The sequence below is a fragment of the Lathyrus oleraceus genome, chromosome 3, assembly GCF_024323335.1.
Source record: "Lathyrus oleraceus cultivar Zhongwan6 chromosome 3, CAAS_Psat_ZW6_1.0, whole genome shotgun sequence".
In the NCBI taxonomy this organism is placed as follows: Eukaryota; Viridiplantae; Streptophyta; class Magnoliopsida; order Fabales; family Fabaceae; genus Lathyrus; species Lathyrus oleraceus.
In genome coordinates, this window is record NC_066581.1 from 12,406,759 (window position 1) to 12,427,277 (window position 20,519).

A 20,519-nucleotide genomic window follows, 5' to 3' on the forward strand; every position below is an offset into this window, starting at 1 on the left:
TTTAACCAGAATCAAGGGTCAAGCCATGTTGTATGATCCTAAACAAAGTTTTCTCCTCACTCAAGAGCCATTGATTGACTCTGAGTAAGGAGTTCTGGATCACGAACCAGATGAACAACATAAACCTAAATTAAAAATTAAATAATGAAAGTGGAATAATCAAAGCTCTAATGTTGGGTTAATGATCAGAAATAAATTTCGAGTCAAGTGGTAACTTATTTCATATATGGGGGTGAGTATTTCTACCTGATCAGAGTTTGCTAAGATGAGTTTTCCGAAGACTGAGCTTAGGTCAGTTGAAGCTCAGGGAGGGTTGGTTGAGTGTTTAGAAAGTTCAAGTGAAGTGTGTAGAGTGTTTATGGGCAAAGGTTTGTGGTTAAAAAGCTTTAAAATCAAAAACCTGGTGGTCTGTTAATGGTGATTTGGCTCAAATGTTCAGACTGTGATAGGGGCCTTTTTCAGCGTGATTTGGCATTGAGGCACTTTCACCTTTTTATAGGAAAGGTGTCTGGATGGTTTTAGGGGGAAAACTTGAACGTTTGGATAGAAATCACATGTGAGTGAGATGGTGGTTGGTGTTGACTTAGGGAACAATGCAACAGCTAGCTTTTGGGCTTGTTTGGACTGCAGGAAAGTTGGTCTTGGTCCCTAGCATGGATCTGGAACAACCAAAGGCCTTGAAACACCCTGCTGCAGAATCGGCTTTTTGCCATTTTGGGCAAAAAGTGATTTCTTGCACATGGGGCCGGGTTATTGGCTTCGAGGGGATTTGTCATGCATGCTGACCTTGATTCATGCCTCAATACCATTTGTGTTGTGTTTGTGTACAATTGGGACCAAGATAAATGAGTTTGGGAGCTGGACATGTTGATTTGCACATTCTGACTGATGTCGTCTGCCATTGCACATCAGGATGAACCTCCATGTTTGAACCAAGGCCAAACAAAATTGGCTTGTGCACTTTGCTTCAATTTTGGGTCATTTGTTCTTTGCCATGAACTTGATTGAATGCAAACAGAAACATGTCAAAAGGACTTGTGTTTTGGAAATGGCAACATGCCAAAGTAGGGGTCATGACATGATTTTTGGGCATGGTAGGCATGTTGGACCAGCTTGGCCAATAGCAAAATTGAACCACTTACTCAATGAATTAGGTCTTGGACCTTGAAACAAAGTTGGAGAGGAAGCTATTTAGGACATTTGGATCAAAGTGTAACATAAAAATATTGAAAAATGAAGAACTTATGGTCTTTGGAACTTCCCATAGGTCATTCTTGCCAAAATGTGACCAACCAACATGACCTAGTTTTAGGGTTTTTGTGATTTCTTGCTTTTCAAGACACAATGGTGGATGTTTTGACCTAAAATGAGCATATCATGATGGAAAATAAAGTTTGGGTCTTTGTGGAATGGTTTTAGGTCAAATTGGTGGGTGGATCAAGTCATGGAAAGTTGAAAAATCAAGTGTGAACCAACTACTTGCAACATGGATTGAATGGATGTTTAAATGGTTGATTTGGATTGTAATGGACATGAAATGATGTTGAATGAATGGTAGGGTGATTGGATGGTCAAAAACGATCAAGCTTAATGGTCAAGAAGCCCTAAAATTAGGGTTTCTTGAGCCACAAGTTTCATCAAGAACCATGGTCAGATGAATTAGGGTTTGAGTCTTAGGGGTCCAAATGAGATGTTTAAAGGTCACATTGGACATGAACAAACTTTGGATTTAAGGGGTCCTTGATGGCATGACCAATATCCATGGTGAATCATGACTTGTACAAGCCAAAAGATAGGTCAAGAGCTAGGGTTGGTCCTTGGGTGACTAGATGAATCTTGAGCTTTTTCAAAGGGGACTCACCACCCAAATTGAACTTGGGGAGTGAGTGAGATGTCTTGAATGATCCTCCAAACTTTGTGGGATACTTGAGGATGAGATTATGGTTAAGGTGGCTTGAGCACACCTCAACATGACCAGATGATCTTGGGGCCTTGCAGATGAATCTCATGCCTTGGACTTGTGGAGATTTGTGACCATTAAGTATAAATGCATATGAGATGATGTATATGATGTAAGCTTAGGTTTTAAGGTTTAAGAAAATGATGTGGGGTAGGGCAAATTTGAGGGTATGACAACAGTAATCGATTACCCCTGTTATGATATTCATGGTTTTTAGCCGATGTAACCGGTTACAATTACAAGTCCATAAATTTAATATTTTTTAGTTATTTGATGTTGTAACTTGTGTCCCAATTCACTTATATCACATTTAAATATCTTGGAGATATTATTATGATTGTTAATGAAAAATATTCCCACCCTCAATTCTCTCTCTCACTCTCAATTCCTCTGCACACTTAATTTTTCAATTATTCACTAATCTTATGATTCCAAATTTTAACCGTACGATGAAAATGGCCGTAATTGTTTTGTAACAAATATAAGTATCGCCCACATATTTAGAATCTTGAACTTGGTACCAACTTGATTAATTTGTATGATTTGTAGATAGCCAAGATTTAAATACACATAGGACAAATACAAGTTTGTGGTATGGCGTCGAACGCGAGTTTTTGCTCCAAATACCCCATATTCCAAAAAAAATTCCTGAAATGCCCTGATTTGGAAAAAAATTCCCAGATTGCCCCCTTTTTCTCTTGGGCCTCGTCACTTCAAGTGACGAGGGGGTGCTGAAAGTTATTTTGCGTCATGTGCTCGTCATTTGGTTTGACGAGGGGGTGCATAAAATATTTTTGCCACATGGGCTCGTCACTTGAAGTGACGAGCTGGTAAAGGAAAATTTTTTTTTTTTGTTTTTGTTTTATATACTATATTAAATTGTAATTATAATTAATATAATTGTTTTTTAAATATTAATTCTATATTTAATTAATATAAATGATTTAATTAAAAATAATAATAATTTATTTATAAAAAAATATTTAAAATAAATAATAAATAATTTATAATAAATATTAAATAGTAAATAATAATAATTATTATTATAATAATAATTTGTGATATTGTTATTTTTGAAATGTTATTAATAAAAATGAATAATTTTTAGAATATTAATAATAGAAATAGTTGGTGTTTTATATATTAATAATAAAATTGTTATTTTTCCCTCCATAATGTAAATCTTTTTTTGGGAATGATATTTTTCCCGCTAAAAAGTTTTTTTGTTTTCACTGTCTCGGCCAATGATTTGCCGAGTATTCACTTATTAATTTTTGTATAAGTAGTAGAACTGGTAGAAATGAAACTCACACCACCAAATCCTTTCTTTAGTTCATAATGTCTGTTTGTGGTCTTGTATTTTATGGACACGGTGAAAAAATGAGTGTTTGCCTTGATCCGCAATGGAATTTCAGAACACTGATTTCTGCCATCCACACTGGCTTCCGACAGTTGGGCGGGCGTCGTATGAAGGTGAGGAAAGTAGAGTATCGTTGTCCATACATAACGTTGACTGATGCAAGCCCCGATGGTACGTACATGTATTACCTGGATCGTATAGAAAATGATGAAGATGTCCAATGTATGTTTTCGGCACATAGTGGTGAAGTTAGTAGAGGAGTTGAAGGTCCACTTGTGTTGGTTGTTGTTGTTGATTAGTTTTTTAATTACCAGTTGTGTTGATTGTTGTTGTTGATTAGTTTTTTAATTACCAGTTGTGTTGATTGTTGTTGTTGATTAGTTTTTTAATTACCAGTTGTGTTGATTGTTGTTGTTGTTTAGTTAATGTGGTCGTACTTTGTAACCAGAAGCCTTTGATTATCAAATATGTATTTCATAAATGTTTGTTCCCAAAAGACATTAGAAATACAAAATGGTTTAAATAAATAAATAAACATAGTCATCTGAACGAATATTTAAAACAACAAGATAATCATCTGGAAGGTCGTTGGGATGATCCTGCAACATTAGGACATTTCCTACGCATGTGTCCTATTTCGCGACAAATTCCACACCTTCTCTTCTCCTTCTCAACGTCGTCCATCTCGGTTCTAATCCTGGTGCTGTTTGGGCGCCCTTTCTTCCTCCTTCTCATAGAGTCGTCGTGGCAAAGAGTATATCCTTCATATTGTGGCCAATTCTCCTCATGGGGAAGTCCAAGGAAACTCTCCTGATAGACCTTGAAGACGTTACGAATTTTGAAGACGTCTGGAATGTGAATGGAATAGTCCTGGCGTATGCTCGAACATGCCGCGATTACATGAGAGCAAGGTAAGTGAAATGCCTGAAATTTCCCACAGTCACATTGTTGTTTCCTTAGATCAACGCTGAACGTTCCGGTTGGTCGACCGTCGTTATGATTAATCTTCTCTTGGACCATGAAATAAAATCTCTCTCGGTCGAACTGCATGACGTTATGCGTGTTAGCTTTGATGACTTCCTCAGTCATCCCCTTGTTGCAGTTATCAGTGAAAACCTGCCCAGAGGCTAACATTTTTGTCCACTGATGGCCTCTTCTACCAAATAGTGATCCTAAACGATAGTACGTAGATTTGACCAACGCAGTGATTGGAAGGTTCCGGGTTTCTTTCAACACGGCGTTCATTGCTTCTGCTAGGTTAGTTGTCATGTGACCCCAGCGTTGCCCTCCGTCAAATGCCCTTGCCCACTTCTCGCGAGGGATGTTGTCTATCCATGATAAAGCGTTGTTGTTTGTTCTTCGGATTTCCCCCCGGTAGTAGTTAAACGTTGCCTCTGTTAATGCATAACCCATGTTAACAACCATTTTCCGCAGATCCTTGTCTTTAATCTCCCGCATGAAGTTTTGCGCGATATGTCTGATGCAATAGACGTGTGATGAAGGAGGAAACTGCCATCCATTTTCTGGGTTGTTGTATGCACTCTTTATTGATTCATGCCTGTCTGATATTAGGCATAGGTTTGCTTGGGGGGTAACATGCATTCTCAAATTCTTAAGAAAGAAACTCCAGGCTTCCTTTGTTTCACTTTCAACCAATGCGAACGCTATCGGAAATATGTTTCCGTTCCCATCCTGTGCCACAGCCATCAGCAGAGTCCCTCTGTACTTGCCATACAACCAAGTTCCATCAACCTGCACAATTGGTTTACAATACGCGAAGCCACGTATACATGGTCTAAACGCCCAAAACAGACGATGAAATATCCTTTGGTCACCCAAGTATGAACCATCATTTGAAATCACAGGTAGGGTTTGTAATTCTATAATGGTACCTGGAAGATATGTTTTCATTACCAGTATCCACTGCGGAAGATCGTTGTAAGATGTCTCCCAATTTCCATAGAGCGACTCAATCGCCTTACACTTTGCAATCCATGCCTTTTTGTATGATATGATATACCGGTATTTCTCAACAACATGAGCAATGATAACCTTCACCTTAAGAGAAGCGTCCCGATTTACAAGCTCCATTATGCTCTTGCTAATCATCTCTGAACTGAGTTTTGTATGGTCTTGTGACATGGAAGTTGTTGTGCACGTATGAGGCCCACTAGACTTACCAACTCTCCACCTTGAGTTGCCCTTGCGCAAAGAGACCCTGCATTTGAAATTGCATGTTGCATTTCTACATTTGATGACAAAACGTACACTGTCAGATTTAACCACAGAGAAATCTAGACTACGTTTTATATGCCATTGTCGCAACGCCAGAAGACAGTCTTCCTTATCTTCATACTCTATGCCCTCCTCAATTTCGTCAGAGTTGTGAGTTGGTATGGAACTGCCGAAAACGGAGCTTGGTTCGGCATCATCCAAACTTATATTTTGCATGTGCGCAGGTGGATTGTACAAACTAATTGGTTGCACTCTTAGTGCAATAGCCGGTGTGTCTAATATTTCCTCATTGCCATCGTCATCGCTACCACCGAAAAGATCTTCAAATCGAACCTCCTCAAGATCATCCTCACTATTCTCGCCCACCTCTTCATTTGGTATGAAAGGTTCATTATTTTGAGTCGGCTCTTCGTCAATGGCTTGACTCATTCCATAGTCGTGTGACTGTACAGATTGCGTTGGATAGAAGTGAGACGGTTGTTCCTCAACATTGCCAATCGGTTGTTCTTCGGGAATATCACCTAGACGAACATATATCTCAATGCTGGGTAATTTAGATAATGTTACATGACATTGAAACATCGACCTGACATCTTCGTCGGTCTTAATCGGTGTCATTATGTGAAAGACGGTATTACCATCTCCATTAAATAATGGTTGACGATAAATGATGTCTTCAACATAACGTTGCAACTTCTTTTCAATACGGTCTTTTAAATGGAAATAGTCGGAGTTGATGTGGATCTTGAACCTAGTTACATTCGTATTGCAAAATGAGAATCCCTCATTTGAACATGTGAATAGTGATCCTTCGGAATGGATAGAAACAACTAAGTTTCTTTGAGCCATGGATGTGTAAATTTCTTTGATTTTGTGTAATTGTAAGTTGAGAATTTGAGTTGATGAATGTAAATGAGGTAGTAGTAGTATTTATAGGAAAAATCAATTTGAATAATGAGGTAGTAGTAAGTTGATGAATGTAAGTTGAGAATTTGGTATACATAATAAAACAAAAACCAAGTCACATGCTGAGAGAGGGGAAACGCGTGGATTTGAATTGCATGTGATACCTCGCCATTCCATTTACCGAGCCAATGAAGACTAACGCATGCACTCGCCATTCCATTTGGCGAGCCAATGAAGACCACGCATGCACTCGCCATTCCATTTGGCGAGTTGATGAAGAAGTACTCAGAACTCGTCAATCAAAGTGACGAGGACAAGGTACACGAATTTTTCAAAATTTTTTCCTTCTGCATGGGAATCACACAGGGGAATCCGATTCCATTTTTTGCATGCATGCCATACATTTACATGCAAGGGTCTAATCCCTACATTTACTACATTTTCTCCATTCAATTGTCTAATCATACACTTACTACATATTTTTATTATTATTTAACCAATATAAATATCCAATACTTCTACATTTCTTACTCACCAATATCCAATACTACATTTTCTATTACAAACATTTTCACTTCACCAATTTCTATTACTCTCTTCAATTACTACACTTCATTTGAAGATGTCTTTCTTATGGATGGGCGAATCACACCGGGGAACGGCGGCAAACATTGCCGAATACGTAAGTTTCATTGAAATATTCTTTTTTATTATCGTTTTTTAGTATCCTTTTTTATTTTCGTTCTTTATTAGACCAAATATTCATTACTGTTATTTATTTTAATTTCAGCAAGATGGAAATTTTCGGGTTCATTCGCATTCATATATTCAACCAAGTCCGGTTATTATACCGTACTTGGAGCTAGCTGGTTTTGCGAATGTGGCAAAAATTACAAGTCTAAAAGTAGACTCTAAACTCATTGTGGCGTTGTTAGAGAGATGGAGACCGGAGACACATACATTTCATTTACCAACCGGTGAATGTACCATCACATTAGAGGATGTGAGCATGTTATTCGGTCTCCGAATCCATGGAAAAGCTGTCAATGGGCCAACAAACGTAACAAATGACGTTTACATGGAATATTTGGGAATCCAACCAACCGCCTCGGATAAAAATGGGGCTTCTATCAAAATTGTTTGGCTAGAAGCAGTATTAACGCAACTAAAAAATAACCCTAACCCGTCCGAGGCAGAAAATATTTTACATGCAAAAATTTATATTTTACTTTTAATTGCTACTTTTTTAATGCCAGATAAAAGTCATAATTTGTTGCATTCTTCTTGGATACCTTTAGTAGGAGACCTTGAAAAATGTAATTCATACAGTTGGGGTTCTGCTTGTTTGGCTACATTATATAGACATATGTGCAAGGCGGCCCATAGAGGAGTAAAGAGCATAGGAGGATGTGTGGTATTACTATCTGTATGGGCATTCACACGCATACCCTTGATAGCCCCAGTTAGTAACGAGGTTCCATCATTTCCTTATGCATTAAGGTGACGATTTACTTTTAAATCCAATTTAAATTTATTCAAATTATTTATACATCACTTTAACGTATTTTTTTCATTTTTTTTAATATGCAAGATGGTGCAAACGAGGTATGAATTATCGAACTAATCCTCGACATCATTTACAAGGGTACCGTGTTGCAATAGAACACATGGAAGAAAAAGATGTAAGAATGATTATTTATAATATTTAACTTATTTAAATTTATTATATACATTATAATATTTATTATAATATTAAACTTATTTAAATTTATTGTATACATTCTAATATTATATTTCTTTTAACAGTTTATTTGGAGGCCGTACATACAATATCCAGTGCCTGATCATAATGACAGCCGAGTCTGGAGTGCAACAACATACATCGTATGTTTCTATACCGTTGAGATGCATCAGACGGATCGAGTCAAACTCCAATTTGGATTTGAACAACAAATACCGTCTCCGCCAAGATGTCTAAGTGAACACCATAACATGACTATGGTCAAAGCTTGGGACACCCATTGGCAAGATTTAAATAAAGAAGAGCTGAAAGAATGGAAAAGAAGAAGGCATTTGGTGTTACAAGGAAACTCTGTCAATGGTGAGTCTAAGCCGGATAGACAATACATGAATTGGTTTTTATCAATTCCTTTTATGCACGTTGCTCCGACACAATTTTTGGATGATCCCCGTCAACGTGTAGCTTCCGCAACCCAACACACAACCCAACACACAACATCACCCCCACAACAATATAACCAACCATCCTCCTCAGCTCAACCAACATACCAACAACATAACCAACCATCCTCCTCAGCTCAACCAACATACCAACACATCCAGACCACCCAACAACACACCTTTTATTCCACTTCAACCCAACACCATAATCCCCAAACTCCAATCCCTCCAACACACTACTTTTACAACCAACAATATCAACAACAACCCAACCTACGCCCACCCATACAATACACTCCAATTCCTCAACCCAACTTCGAATACTCAAACCCTCATTCTCAACCCCAACCTTCTAACACATACAACCCTGATGATGTGTATTATCCTCCTATCCAAAACAACCCACCCCAAACCTACACACAAACCACACATTCACTACCCAACTTTGAGCTCACCGATGACCATTTAATGAGTATGCCTTCTTTTGGCGTTCAAGAACTCGACGTTATGGATATGCCTCCTAACACATCACAACAACGTCAAAGTCAACAACAACAAGAAAACGCCCTTGATGAATTGTCTTCCGACTCATCTCCGTCTCCTGCAAGACAAAGACAAGAAGACTTGGGCAAGGGAAAACGAAAAAAAGTTGGCACAAGATGTGGCACAGGCGGTCATTATAGATAAAATGTATTGCTTCCATTGTATCAATAAAATGTATTTCTTCCAATATATCAATAAAATGTATTTGCTTTCATTATATCAATTAATCATTTTTATTATTAATATTTCACAATTAATAATATCACAATTTTTTAATTATCAATAAAAAATATAATTATTTTCAATTTATTTAAATCAATTAAAAATTATCACAATTACATAAATATTAAAGAATTAAATAATAAACTATTTAATAAACTATTCAATATTAAAGAATTAAAGAATTAAAAAAAGGATATTAATTATTATTATTCAATTAAAGAAATAAATAATTAACAAAAACTATTCAATTAAAAACTATTCAATATTAAAGAATTAAAGAATTAAAAAAAATTATATTAATTATTATTAGTATTTAATAAACTATTTAAAATATTAAAGAATTAAAGAATTAAAGAATTAAAATAAACTATTAAATTAAAGAAATAAACTAAATAATTACAGAATTAAAAAAAATTACTTTCTGCACATGCTCGTCACTTGAAGTGACGAGCCAATGAAACCAAAAATATTTCGTCTACACCCTCGTCATTCCATTTGACGAGACCAAATTGCATAAAAGCTTTTAGCACCCCCTCGTCACTTGGAGTGACGAGGCCAAACTTAAAAAGGGGGTACTCTGGGAATATTTTTTCAAAATGGGGTATAGTGGGAAAAAAAAATCAAAAAGGGGGCAAGGCAGGAATATACTCGTCGAACGCATTCGGTGCTCTTGGACACAAACACCACTAACTAATGGACATCACACTTTGGATTTAACCTAAACCCATTAAGTTGTTATCGTAATCATTTTAACTTAAATAATTAGAGTTTCATATAATACGACATTTGTCAAACCAAATTCGTTCCAATTTTTATTGCACGCCATTGGTAAGCGTCAATCACCTCAACCTCATTATGGCGCCATGAATATTATTGTTCATTGGGTCCCTCATCTTTTTGCCTAGTGCCACGGTCCTTGTCATTCTATATAGAGGTAACTGTATTAAAATAAACTTAACTATTAAATAATTAATATATTTGTTTATAATAAATTTTGACATAAGATCACATATCACATTCGTCTTAATTTTTTTTTTTAAAATTCTATAAATTAAATCATAATATAATTATGACAAAAAAAAATATTTTATCAAAACTTAATTATAATAAATATTTTATAAAATTTTATTTCATTATATTAATATTTATTTAATATTTCGTCTGCATGCTATCTATATTCATCTAATATTTTGACAATTTTATTAATGTACATAAATTAAGAAGAAAATAGTACAAACAAGATGTTCTTATTGCAACTAATATTGAACAATACAAGCTAGTACTAATACTTAATAATTTAATTTGTCAAAGTGGAAATGTTGTTGCCATTGCTCCATTTGAGAGCCAACTTAGAGATGATTTTTGTGGAAGTTCCATTTTCACCCACAGTTTTTGCAGCAGCCTCTTTAAGATCCTTCATTTTATAACGAAGCTTCTTCCCTTCTTCACCTTCCATCAAACACTTGACAACACTAGCAATTTCTTGTCTCTCAACCAAACCATTCTCATTAACAATTGGTCTCAACCCAACCTTAACATCCTCGGTTAATATAACAGCATTCATTTTTTGTTCAGCGTAGAGTGGCCAAACAACCAAAGGCACCCCATTCACAACACTCTCAAGAATAGAATTCCAACCACAATGAGTCAAAAACCCACCGGTTGACCCATGAGCCAAAACCTGTGGCTGTGGGGCCCATGATGAAACAACTAAACCTCTCCCTTTAGTTCTTTCTAGAAAACCCTTTGGTAGAAAATCAAAAGGATCAGAATCTGTTTCAGCACTGAAATAAGAAGCATTTGCAACTTTATCATTTGGGCTTCTAACTACCCATAAAAACCGTTGCTCGCTCTTTTCTAAACCAATTGCTAACTCAGTTATCTGATTACTCGAGAGGGTCCCACCACTTCCAAAAGACACAAATAAAACACTCCCGTGTGGCTGATTATCTAACCACTTTAAACACTCTGAACCGTTTGGACCGGTTTGAGCGACTTCTCTATTAACTAACGGTCCAACCGGGTAAAGAACTGGTTTCACTTTCCCCGGTTCTTCTTTTTGTAACTCCTTGATAGGACCCGGTTCGAGCTCAAGAAAACTGTTTTCAATAATCCCATCTGCTTCGATGTATCTTTTCGCGTTACGAAGAACACTTCTGTAAGCGTCGTTTTTCCGATCCTGAAGCGGGTCTAGTAAATCTTTACCGTGAACCGGAATACAACCGGGGATTTTTAAAGGTTCAGTGAGTTCTCTATACTCGCTGTGAACCTCTTGGTCTAACCGTGGAAGATAAAGAAAAAGAGAAAGAGACATGGTGGTTGAAGGGAAGAAAATATATTTAGGGACGTTGAATTCGTCGGCGACGTCGAAAGCGTCGGTGCCGAAAAGATCGACGAGAACGGCGGTGATAGTATGAGAAACGGAGAGTGAATGAAAGGTTTCACGAAGAGAAGGAAGAGAACGGAGGACAGCGAGGGAGATGTATGTTTCAATCTTGGTGTTTGGTGGAAGATCAGTGAACGAAACCGGTGGAAGGAAAGTATGTGAAATGGAATTCGGAAGAGATTGAAGAACTGTGATTTGTGCTTTTGAAGGTGGACCTTCGGTAGGGATGAGGAAGATGATTTCAAGGTTTTGATGAAGAGAGATTCGTTTGGCGAATTCAATCATCGGGATGAGATGTCCCATGCCTGGGGATGGTAGCATCACCACCATAGGTGGTTTTGGTAATGGTGCCGGTGCCGGTGCCCGTGCCGGTGCTGTAACCGTTTCTTGTTTTGGAGCTTCCATGAAATGAAATTGAAATTCAGATGGAAATGCAAATGCGAATGAAATGAAAGAAGGTTGTTATGTTATTGTTGAGAGAATGAGGAAGAAGGGAATGTTTATATATAGAGAGAGTCAGTTGGGTGGGGGTCTGTAAAGGAGGCAGAGAGTTTATTAATGATTGATTGGTGCTCAGTGGCAGCTAGCTAGCGCTTGAATTTCAGTGAACGACGTTTTATTCATTTTTCTTTTCTATAATTCTGCTAATGGTATTGCTTTTAATAATGCATTACTCTATGGAAAATATTATATTTATTGTTTAAGGTTCTTTATAGATTTATTTATTGAAAACCTTAAATAATTTACGGAAACTGTGAGTAACTAATTTATTTAAGAAAAATAATTAATTTTATTAATATTTCTCACTTAATAATCTCTCTGATTCTTACTATAAAAATAATTTACTTTTTATATACATTGCACTATTACATTGTATTTGAATTTGATCCATATATACCTTACGGAAGCGGTTAGTAACTAATTTATTTAAGTTACTGAAACTAATTAGTTTCCCATTGAAACTAATCATATATTACTTTTTAAAAATTTATTTTCCAAATTTAGAAACTAATGGATTCATATTTTGTATTTAAACTTTTATCTTAAGACTACTTTTTTTTACTGGAATTTATGGAAACTGTTAGTAACTAATTTATTTAAGAAAGTTTTTTAATTTTATTAATTAGTTTTCCCATTAATATTTCTTACTTAATAATCTCTAGTTCTTATTATAAAAAAACAATTTACTTTTTATATACATTACATTATCAATTTATCAATGTATTTATAATAATTTATTATAAATTAGAAAATCTAGAAACGAGTATCTTTTTATTTAGTTTTATAAATTAAGAAAGTTGAAATGAGTGGATGAGTTGGGTATTTTTGTTTTATTGTTGGGTGTTGGGTAGTGTAAAGGAGGGCATTATGGGTTTGAGAGTAAGGTTAAACTTGTTGGGAGTAAGTAGAAATGGATTGATAGGAATATTAGTATAATAATGTAATGGAGAGTTTATATTGATAGACAATGTTATCTAGAAGGAAAACGATGAGTAATTGTGTGGGGACGGATCTAGCAATAAAGGAATGATGTCAATTCATACGTAAGGCTTATGCCATAAACACACGAATGAATTTCTTTTTCTTTTCTTACTACGTGCATTTCAGTTATATGTTATTTCTTTTTCTTTTATTACTACGTGCATTTCAGTTATATGTTATAGACCACGCGTTTTAATTATTGCCTTCCCTTTCAACAAAACTGGAATGGAAAAAAGGATTTGTATGTCGGGGTTAGTTGAAGGAACTTTCTGAACATAGGCGGCATCACGGCCGGCAGAGTTTGAAATAATCATCAATTAAACATAGGCGGCTTACCTTGGTAGTGAGCTATTAGCAATCAAAATTCAACATTTGCTTGTGTTGTGGATGGTATCAAAGCAACTAATAATTTCTTTTAATCAATGTAGTTAAAATCAGATCCAACATTGAAACAATGTAGTAAAAAGTTTCATGTTTAAAGGTTGAGTCAAAATCCGATCGGAGTTTCATTGATGATATTTGTTGTGATATAATTCTAGTTGTTTAATACAAACTCAAAGTTAATTAGGGATTAGAGTTTGTTATTTAATATATATGTTAGTTGATATAAATAGACATATTTGTAATTCAGTTTGTATATTCATAATTCAATTTCAACAATCTTTATTCTTCATTCTCTCTCTCTTTCTCTCCTTACTAAAGTGTTTCACGCATTATCTAGAACTCCAGTTAGATTCTTGATCGTATTTTCAATAGTCACGCGTCGGTGATCGTGTTTTGGGGATCGCGGGTTGTTCATCATTCGCTGCAAAGATGAATGGTACTAGTGGCATTCGGAATTCTCTTACAATTCTTGATGGCAAAAATGGAACCATTGGAGCAAGTAGATGAAGTCCTTGTTCGACTTTCAGGAAATCTTAGAAGTGGTTACTAATGGCGTCCTTGAGCTTGCTGAGAATTCTTGTCAAAGAAGAAAGACTACAAGGTCGTTCATGAAATCAAAGAAGAAAGACTACAAGGTCGCGTATTGCATTCAATCACCGTTAGATTCGATGAATTTCGACAAGATCTCTCATGTTTAATCGTCGAATGAGGTATGAGATATTCTTGTCAAGTACTATGAAGGAGGTGACAAAGTCAAAGTTGTCAAATTGCAGACTTTGCGACAGCAGTGTGAATTGTTGTAGATGGGAGAAGATGAAAAGATTGCAGGTTATGTGTCGAAGGTGCAAAATTTCGTCTATCTCATGAAGGACTGTGGGGAAACCCTAACCGATAAGATGATAGTTGAAAAGGTAATGCGTACGTTGACGTCTCACTTTGATCACATTAACGTAGCTACTCAAGAATCCAACAATCTTGAAACCCTGAAATTGGAAGATTTGGTTGGTTCGTTGGAGTCGCATGAGATTAGGATTGTCGAAAGGAAAGGGGTTCAAGATTCGATACAAGCACTGCAGACTCAGGCTTGGAAGAAGCATGGTGGTTCTGACAAGTTCAAAGTCAAGGGAGACAAGACTCATAGCAAGAAGTCTTGGTCAAACCCTCAAAAGAATAAGGTCGACGATGGGGCTTTTGAATCCTCGAAAATAGGAGAAGAAAACCCCTATCAGAAAGACAAAGAGAAAAAAGGTGTGCAGTGCTATAATTGTGAAAAATGGGGTCACTTGACTAAGAATTGTTGGTAGAAGAAAGGCAAGACTGAATAAGCAAACCTTTGCACGCCAAGATTCGGATGATTATGAAGATATGGTGGTTATGACTGTAGTTGCAGATGAGCATGTCGATACCAAGATATGGTTCCTTAATTCGGGTTGCTCGAATCACATGACTAGTCGAAAAGTGTGGTTAGCAGATTTCAACTCGTCGAAGAAGAGCAAGGTCAAACTTGCTGATAATAGCTCGTTTCAAGTAGAAAGTACTGATGACATAGTTATTCATAGGAGTAATGGAGGAAAAGCTATGATCAAAGATGTACTTTATGTACTTGGAATGACGTGCAATATGTTAAGTGTTGGACAACTGGCTGAAAAAGGTTTCTCAGTGATTATGAAAGATGGAGCCTTGGAACTGTTCGACACTCAGAATAATTTGGTCTTGAAATCTCCTTTGTCAAAGAATAGGACATTCAAGACCATGATCAGTTCGACTGAAGTACAATGTCTAAAAACTGTTATCGGCCACAAGCATAGTTGGTTGTGGCATTTGAGGTTTGGACATTTGAACTTTTAATGACTCAATCAACTGATTACTCAAGATATCGTGATTGGTATACCAAGTCTTAAGACGCACGATAAACTCTGTGAAGGTTTCTTAGTAGGAAAGCAATCCATAAAGTCTTTTGTTTCGACTATGACAATGAGATCCTCTTGCATACTAGAAGTAGTATATTCAGACGTATGTCGCCCGCTTGAGGAGCATACCATTGGTGGAAACAGGTAGTTTGTCTCATTTGTCGATGAGTATAGTGGAAATATTTGGATCTACGTGATCACGAGAAATGACAGAGTATTTGAAATCTTTAAGAGATTCAAAATACTTGTCGAAAACTAGAGTGAAGAATTCTGTGTAAAACATGGTATTGATCAAAGATGTAACTGCTCCTTATACATCAAAGATGTTTGAAAAATTATGTGCAGAACATGGTATTGATCATAAGGTAACCGCTCCTTATACGCCTCAACATAATGGAATAGAAGAAAGAAGAAACAAGACCATATTCGAAATGGCAAGATACATGCTGAAGTAGAAGAATTTGCCAAAATCCTTATGGGGTGAAGTTGTTTCCACTGCTGTTTATATTTTGAATAGGTGCCCTACTAAGAAGCTGAAGAACAAGGTTCCTAAAGAAGTGTGGAGTGGAAAATGACCATCAGTGAGACATCTGAAGGTGTTTGGCTCTATTTGTTACAAGCATGTTCCTGATGTGAGAAGAAGGAAGCTTGATGATAGGTGTGAACCTATGATTCTGGTAGGATATCACAAAACTGGAGCATACAGCCTATTCAATCCAGTCAACGAGAAGATCGTGATGAGTCGAGATATTATTATTGATAAAAATTATGTATGGGATTGGAATTCTGGTGACCCAATTAACAAGTCATTGATGATCTATAGCGTCGACGAAGAAACCGATGAAGTCGAAGTAGAAGCAATTATAGATATTCCAATCGAAGCAGTTGTTGACATTCCCAACACAGTCAAAGTCGAAGAGGGTATGGTTAGAACAAGAGAGAGACCTCAAAGAACTAGAGTTCGTCCAACAATACTTCAAGACTACGAAGTGACTGATGATGATGAAGTCGCTCTAGATGGAGAATTATTTTATTTTGCTTTACCTGCAAGATGCTGAACCAATTAATTATAGTGAGGCTTTAAAGGATATGAAGTGGAAGTCTTATGTGTTCAAAGAGTTACAAGCAATCGAAATAAACAACACATGGGAGTTTGTCGATATGCCGACGCATACAAAAGCTATCAAAGTGAAGTGGGTTTTAAAGCTGAAGCACAATGTTGATGGGTCGATAGCAAGACATAAGGCGAGATTGGTAGCTTGAGGATTTCTTCAGAGAGCAGGACTCGACTACTATGAAGTATATGCACTTGTCGCAAGATTGGAGACTTGTTAGATTGGTTGTAGCCTTGACATGCTATTATACCTCAATTTTGTCCTACCTAAGTTGCATTTTATTTTCTCTTTTCATCTACATTAACATGACCATTGCAATTGGTATTTTTTTTTCATCAGTCAAAAGTTCATCTACATATATCTAATAAAGCCAAAGGTCAAGGGTTTGATTTTGTAACCTTGATCAAACATAAACTTTCATCTGCATCACTCATTAGTTTGCTTTTGAAGAAGGTCAAAGTTAAAGTTTGACTTTGACCATTGACTTTCTTCAAATAGTTATTTATATTTGTTTTTATATTTTATTAGTTTAGTGTCATGCATTCACATTTTTAGTTGATAATAAAGAGCATTCTTTCATTTAATAAAGTTAGTTTTCTTTTCATTACTTGTTGAGGTACCCTTTTAATACAAAGAGCACATTTAGTCTTTATGTATCTCGTATATCTATTTTGCATCCAAAGACATGTTATTAAGCTTGTTTTGCATTAATTGTATACTTTGCATTTTACTAATTGATGCTAATTGTATACTTTGCATTTTATTATTTACATGGTATAACCCAAATAATACAAAATGTTATAATGAGGAGTTTGTCTTATTCATCTCATAACGAATATTACAAAAAATAAAAAGAAGGAGGAAATAGAATTTGTTTGTTGCAACAAGTCTTCAGGTGCTTTCCATACCCTTCCTCATGCATACATCATCATCATTCACAATTGACCTCATCATGGTCAAACCTGCAGAATAAAAGAAGCATCATTTAGCAAAAAAAAAAGTGTACATCATCAATACAAGACATATATGGTGCATATATACATGGAAGTAGCAAACATAAAAACTCAAGCAAAAGAAGTCAGCAAGCCATATGTCACACCCCAATTTTGGCCCTGAATCACCAATTTAACACATTCGTCATAGTCGTTGCATCTTTACATATCATAACATGAATTCCATACCGCATAGTGCCTAGAATATCAGTCGAAATAAATTTTTCGGATCTATAGGCAAACCGGTTGAACTAATCGACGGATGTCCGTCAAATCAGTGGACGAATGTTTTTAAAATCAAGCTTCCAGACATCAACTTTATTAATCTACGTTTCACATAGTTTAATCTGGTATGTTTGATTTATTTTTCAGCTAATTTTTCGGCCACTTTTTGATCAGCTCGAGCCTGTTTAACCGGTCAAAATTTATTTCAAAATTAAAAGAAACGCTGTATTTTTCCAATAAGTTTATTTCGCACTGATCATTTTGGTACATTCATTTTAATTTTTCAAGCACTTTTGCGCCCGACTTTTATTCATTTTAAGTTCGTTTATTTTTATCTTTTAATCAAAATGTTCGAAATAAATTATTAGATTTTTCTATATTTTTGTTTCGAGTTAATTTTAATTATTTAGAATAATATAATTTTGTTTAATTCAATTTATTTTTAACTGACTTTTACATTAATAAGTTAATCAAAGGACATTGTGGACATATTAAAAAATAGAAAACCCTAGCACATGTAGTATATATAATGTTGCATAGGAACCGAGACCGAGGACAAAAACCCAAGCGGCGCCCCATAATCACAAATGGGATTCCCTCTCTCCAATTAAAAAAGGAAACCGTAAAAAGGTTTTCTTCAAAAAGTTTCAGTAACATTTTCACCTACCTTTCTTCATAAACCTTGATGTGATCCATACATTTTTCTTCTGGTTGCAACAGAAGCACCACATCTCAAACTACCAAAACTATTGTTCACAAACCATACACATATTTCTCCATTTTACCATAACTCTAACTTAACACAACTACCTTGCCACTTCCATTATACACTACAATAACACAAAACTAAACTTACAAAAATTACATTCCACCAACTTCTAACCTCACTCTATCACTCATTTTTCAATGTAAAAAATAAAAGGAATAATAGCAAGTGAAGAGTGAAATCGTAAAAGATTCTTCTCCTTCATTCACACAAGCCTTAACTTTTTCACACTCACTTCAGTTTTTGCCGCCCACCTCATTTCCACCATCACCACCACTGTGTATCATCACACAACAACCTTGTTCATTAACAAAATACTCACAATATTCCACTAAACTCATAAACCTCATTGTCTTTCTCACCAAACCATACATATAAAACAACATAACTCTTCTTTTAAAAAAAAGTTTTTTGTTATAGTGAAAAAACAACTTGTTCAATACTAACCTCATTCACAACAACTTAGCAAACCGCCGCCAGAAGAATCCGCCCACCGCGAGAGAGATTTCGGTCACCGCCACTACACAACAGCTTCGACGCGAACCGCTCCATCTTTCCATGGAGTTTTCGTATCTTCCATCCGTGACCCATGCTTTCCGGTAACCTTTTTTTTACTTTGATGTTTGTGGCATTCTTTATTTGTATGTGGTATTTAATATGAAATAGAAGAAGAAGATGTTTGTTTTGTTTGAGTTAAATTGGAGCCGTTGAGTTGAGAAGAAAAGAGAGCATTATGCTGCTACTGCATATTTGTGCAAGAGAGAGAAGGGATTGTTATGTTTCATTATTTCTTTTTTATTCTCAATGCCACGTGTCACAAGATGGTTGGACATTTTTTTTTTGAATTTTGAAAAAAAAACTCTTCCTCTTTATTTTCAAATATTCCGCCCATGACTCCCTTATTTCTCTCTTACGTCATATTTATTTACTTATTTATTTATTTATTTATTTTATCCACTTGTTTCTTTCATTATTTTATTTTCTTATCTTTATTTTCTTTTAAGTAGGATTTAAGTATGTTTGAGTTGGGTTTTAGGCCAAATTAGATTTTGTTGATCACACCCCATGTTCATTCATGCACCCTTATGTGTTTTATTTTTTGTTTTTATTTTATTTTTACTTACAATCTTTTTATCTTTTGACTAATCTAAATTAGTAGTTTAGATGATTAGTTGGTTATTAGACTTAATTAATTGTTTGCCTTTTGATAATGAAATCTAAATGTTTAATCAATTTCATTTGTGTTTAGTCGATCAATTAGGTAATTTCTTTATTTATGTCCATATTATCTCGCATGTAAATAATTATATTTGATCTCACTAGCGTTTTATTTTTAAAATAAAATTCAATTTTGCTACAAATTAAAGACCCATTTCAAAATAAATAAAGTTCATTTTCGACTATTTCACAAATCAATTCAAATAATTTTTTTAAACTAAATTTGAAGAAAAAGATTACCATGGATGGAATATCCAGTCGTAATCCCGAATATTAGGCCCAATCTGTAAGAGCTTGCAAACCGTAAGTATTCGTCTTCTCTTCAAAGCACTCCAATATTCAAATCATTTTCATAAGTGAATCTGAAGAAAAAGATTACCCTGGATGGAATATCCAGTCGTAATCCCGAATATTAGGCCCAAGTATTAAGAGCTTGCAAGTCATAAGTATTCGTCTTCTCTTCAAAACACTCCAATTTTCAAATCATTTTCATAAGTGAATCTGAATAAAAAGATTATCCTGGATGGAATATCCAGTCGTAGTCCCGAATATTAGGCCCAAGTTGTAAGAGCTTGCAAGCTGTAAGTATTCGTCTTCTCTTCAAAACACTCTAATATTCAAATCATTTTCATAA

At 35.5% G+C, this 20,519-nt stretch overlaps 1 protein-coding gene and 1 long non-coding RNA gene across 2 annotated transcripts; both read right to left on the reverse strand.

The window, feature by feature from the left end:
• Positions 1-10,584: 10,584 nt before the first annotated feature.
• Positions 10,585-12,444, reverse strand: LOC127132133 (hydroquinone glucosyltransferase). Its single transcript, XM_051061004.1, has one exon. It carries the CDS (start codon positions 12,196-12,198, stop codon positions 10,705-10,707), a length of 1,494 nt encoding a protein of 497 aa, XP_050916961.1. The 5' UTR covers positions 12,199-12,444; the 3' UTR covers positions 10,585-10,704.
• A 4,974-nt stretch (positions 12,445-17,418) lies between these two features.
• Positions 17,419-19,403, reverse strand: LOC127132134 (uncharacterized). Its single transcript, XR_007806621.1, has 2 exons — positions 19,115-19,403; positions 17,419-17,646 (listed from the first exon to the last, which is right to left on the reverse strand). It is a non-coding gene; the product is annotated as an uncharacterized LOC127132134 (long non-coding RNA).
• Positions 19,404-20,519: the final 1,116 nt, after the last annotated feature.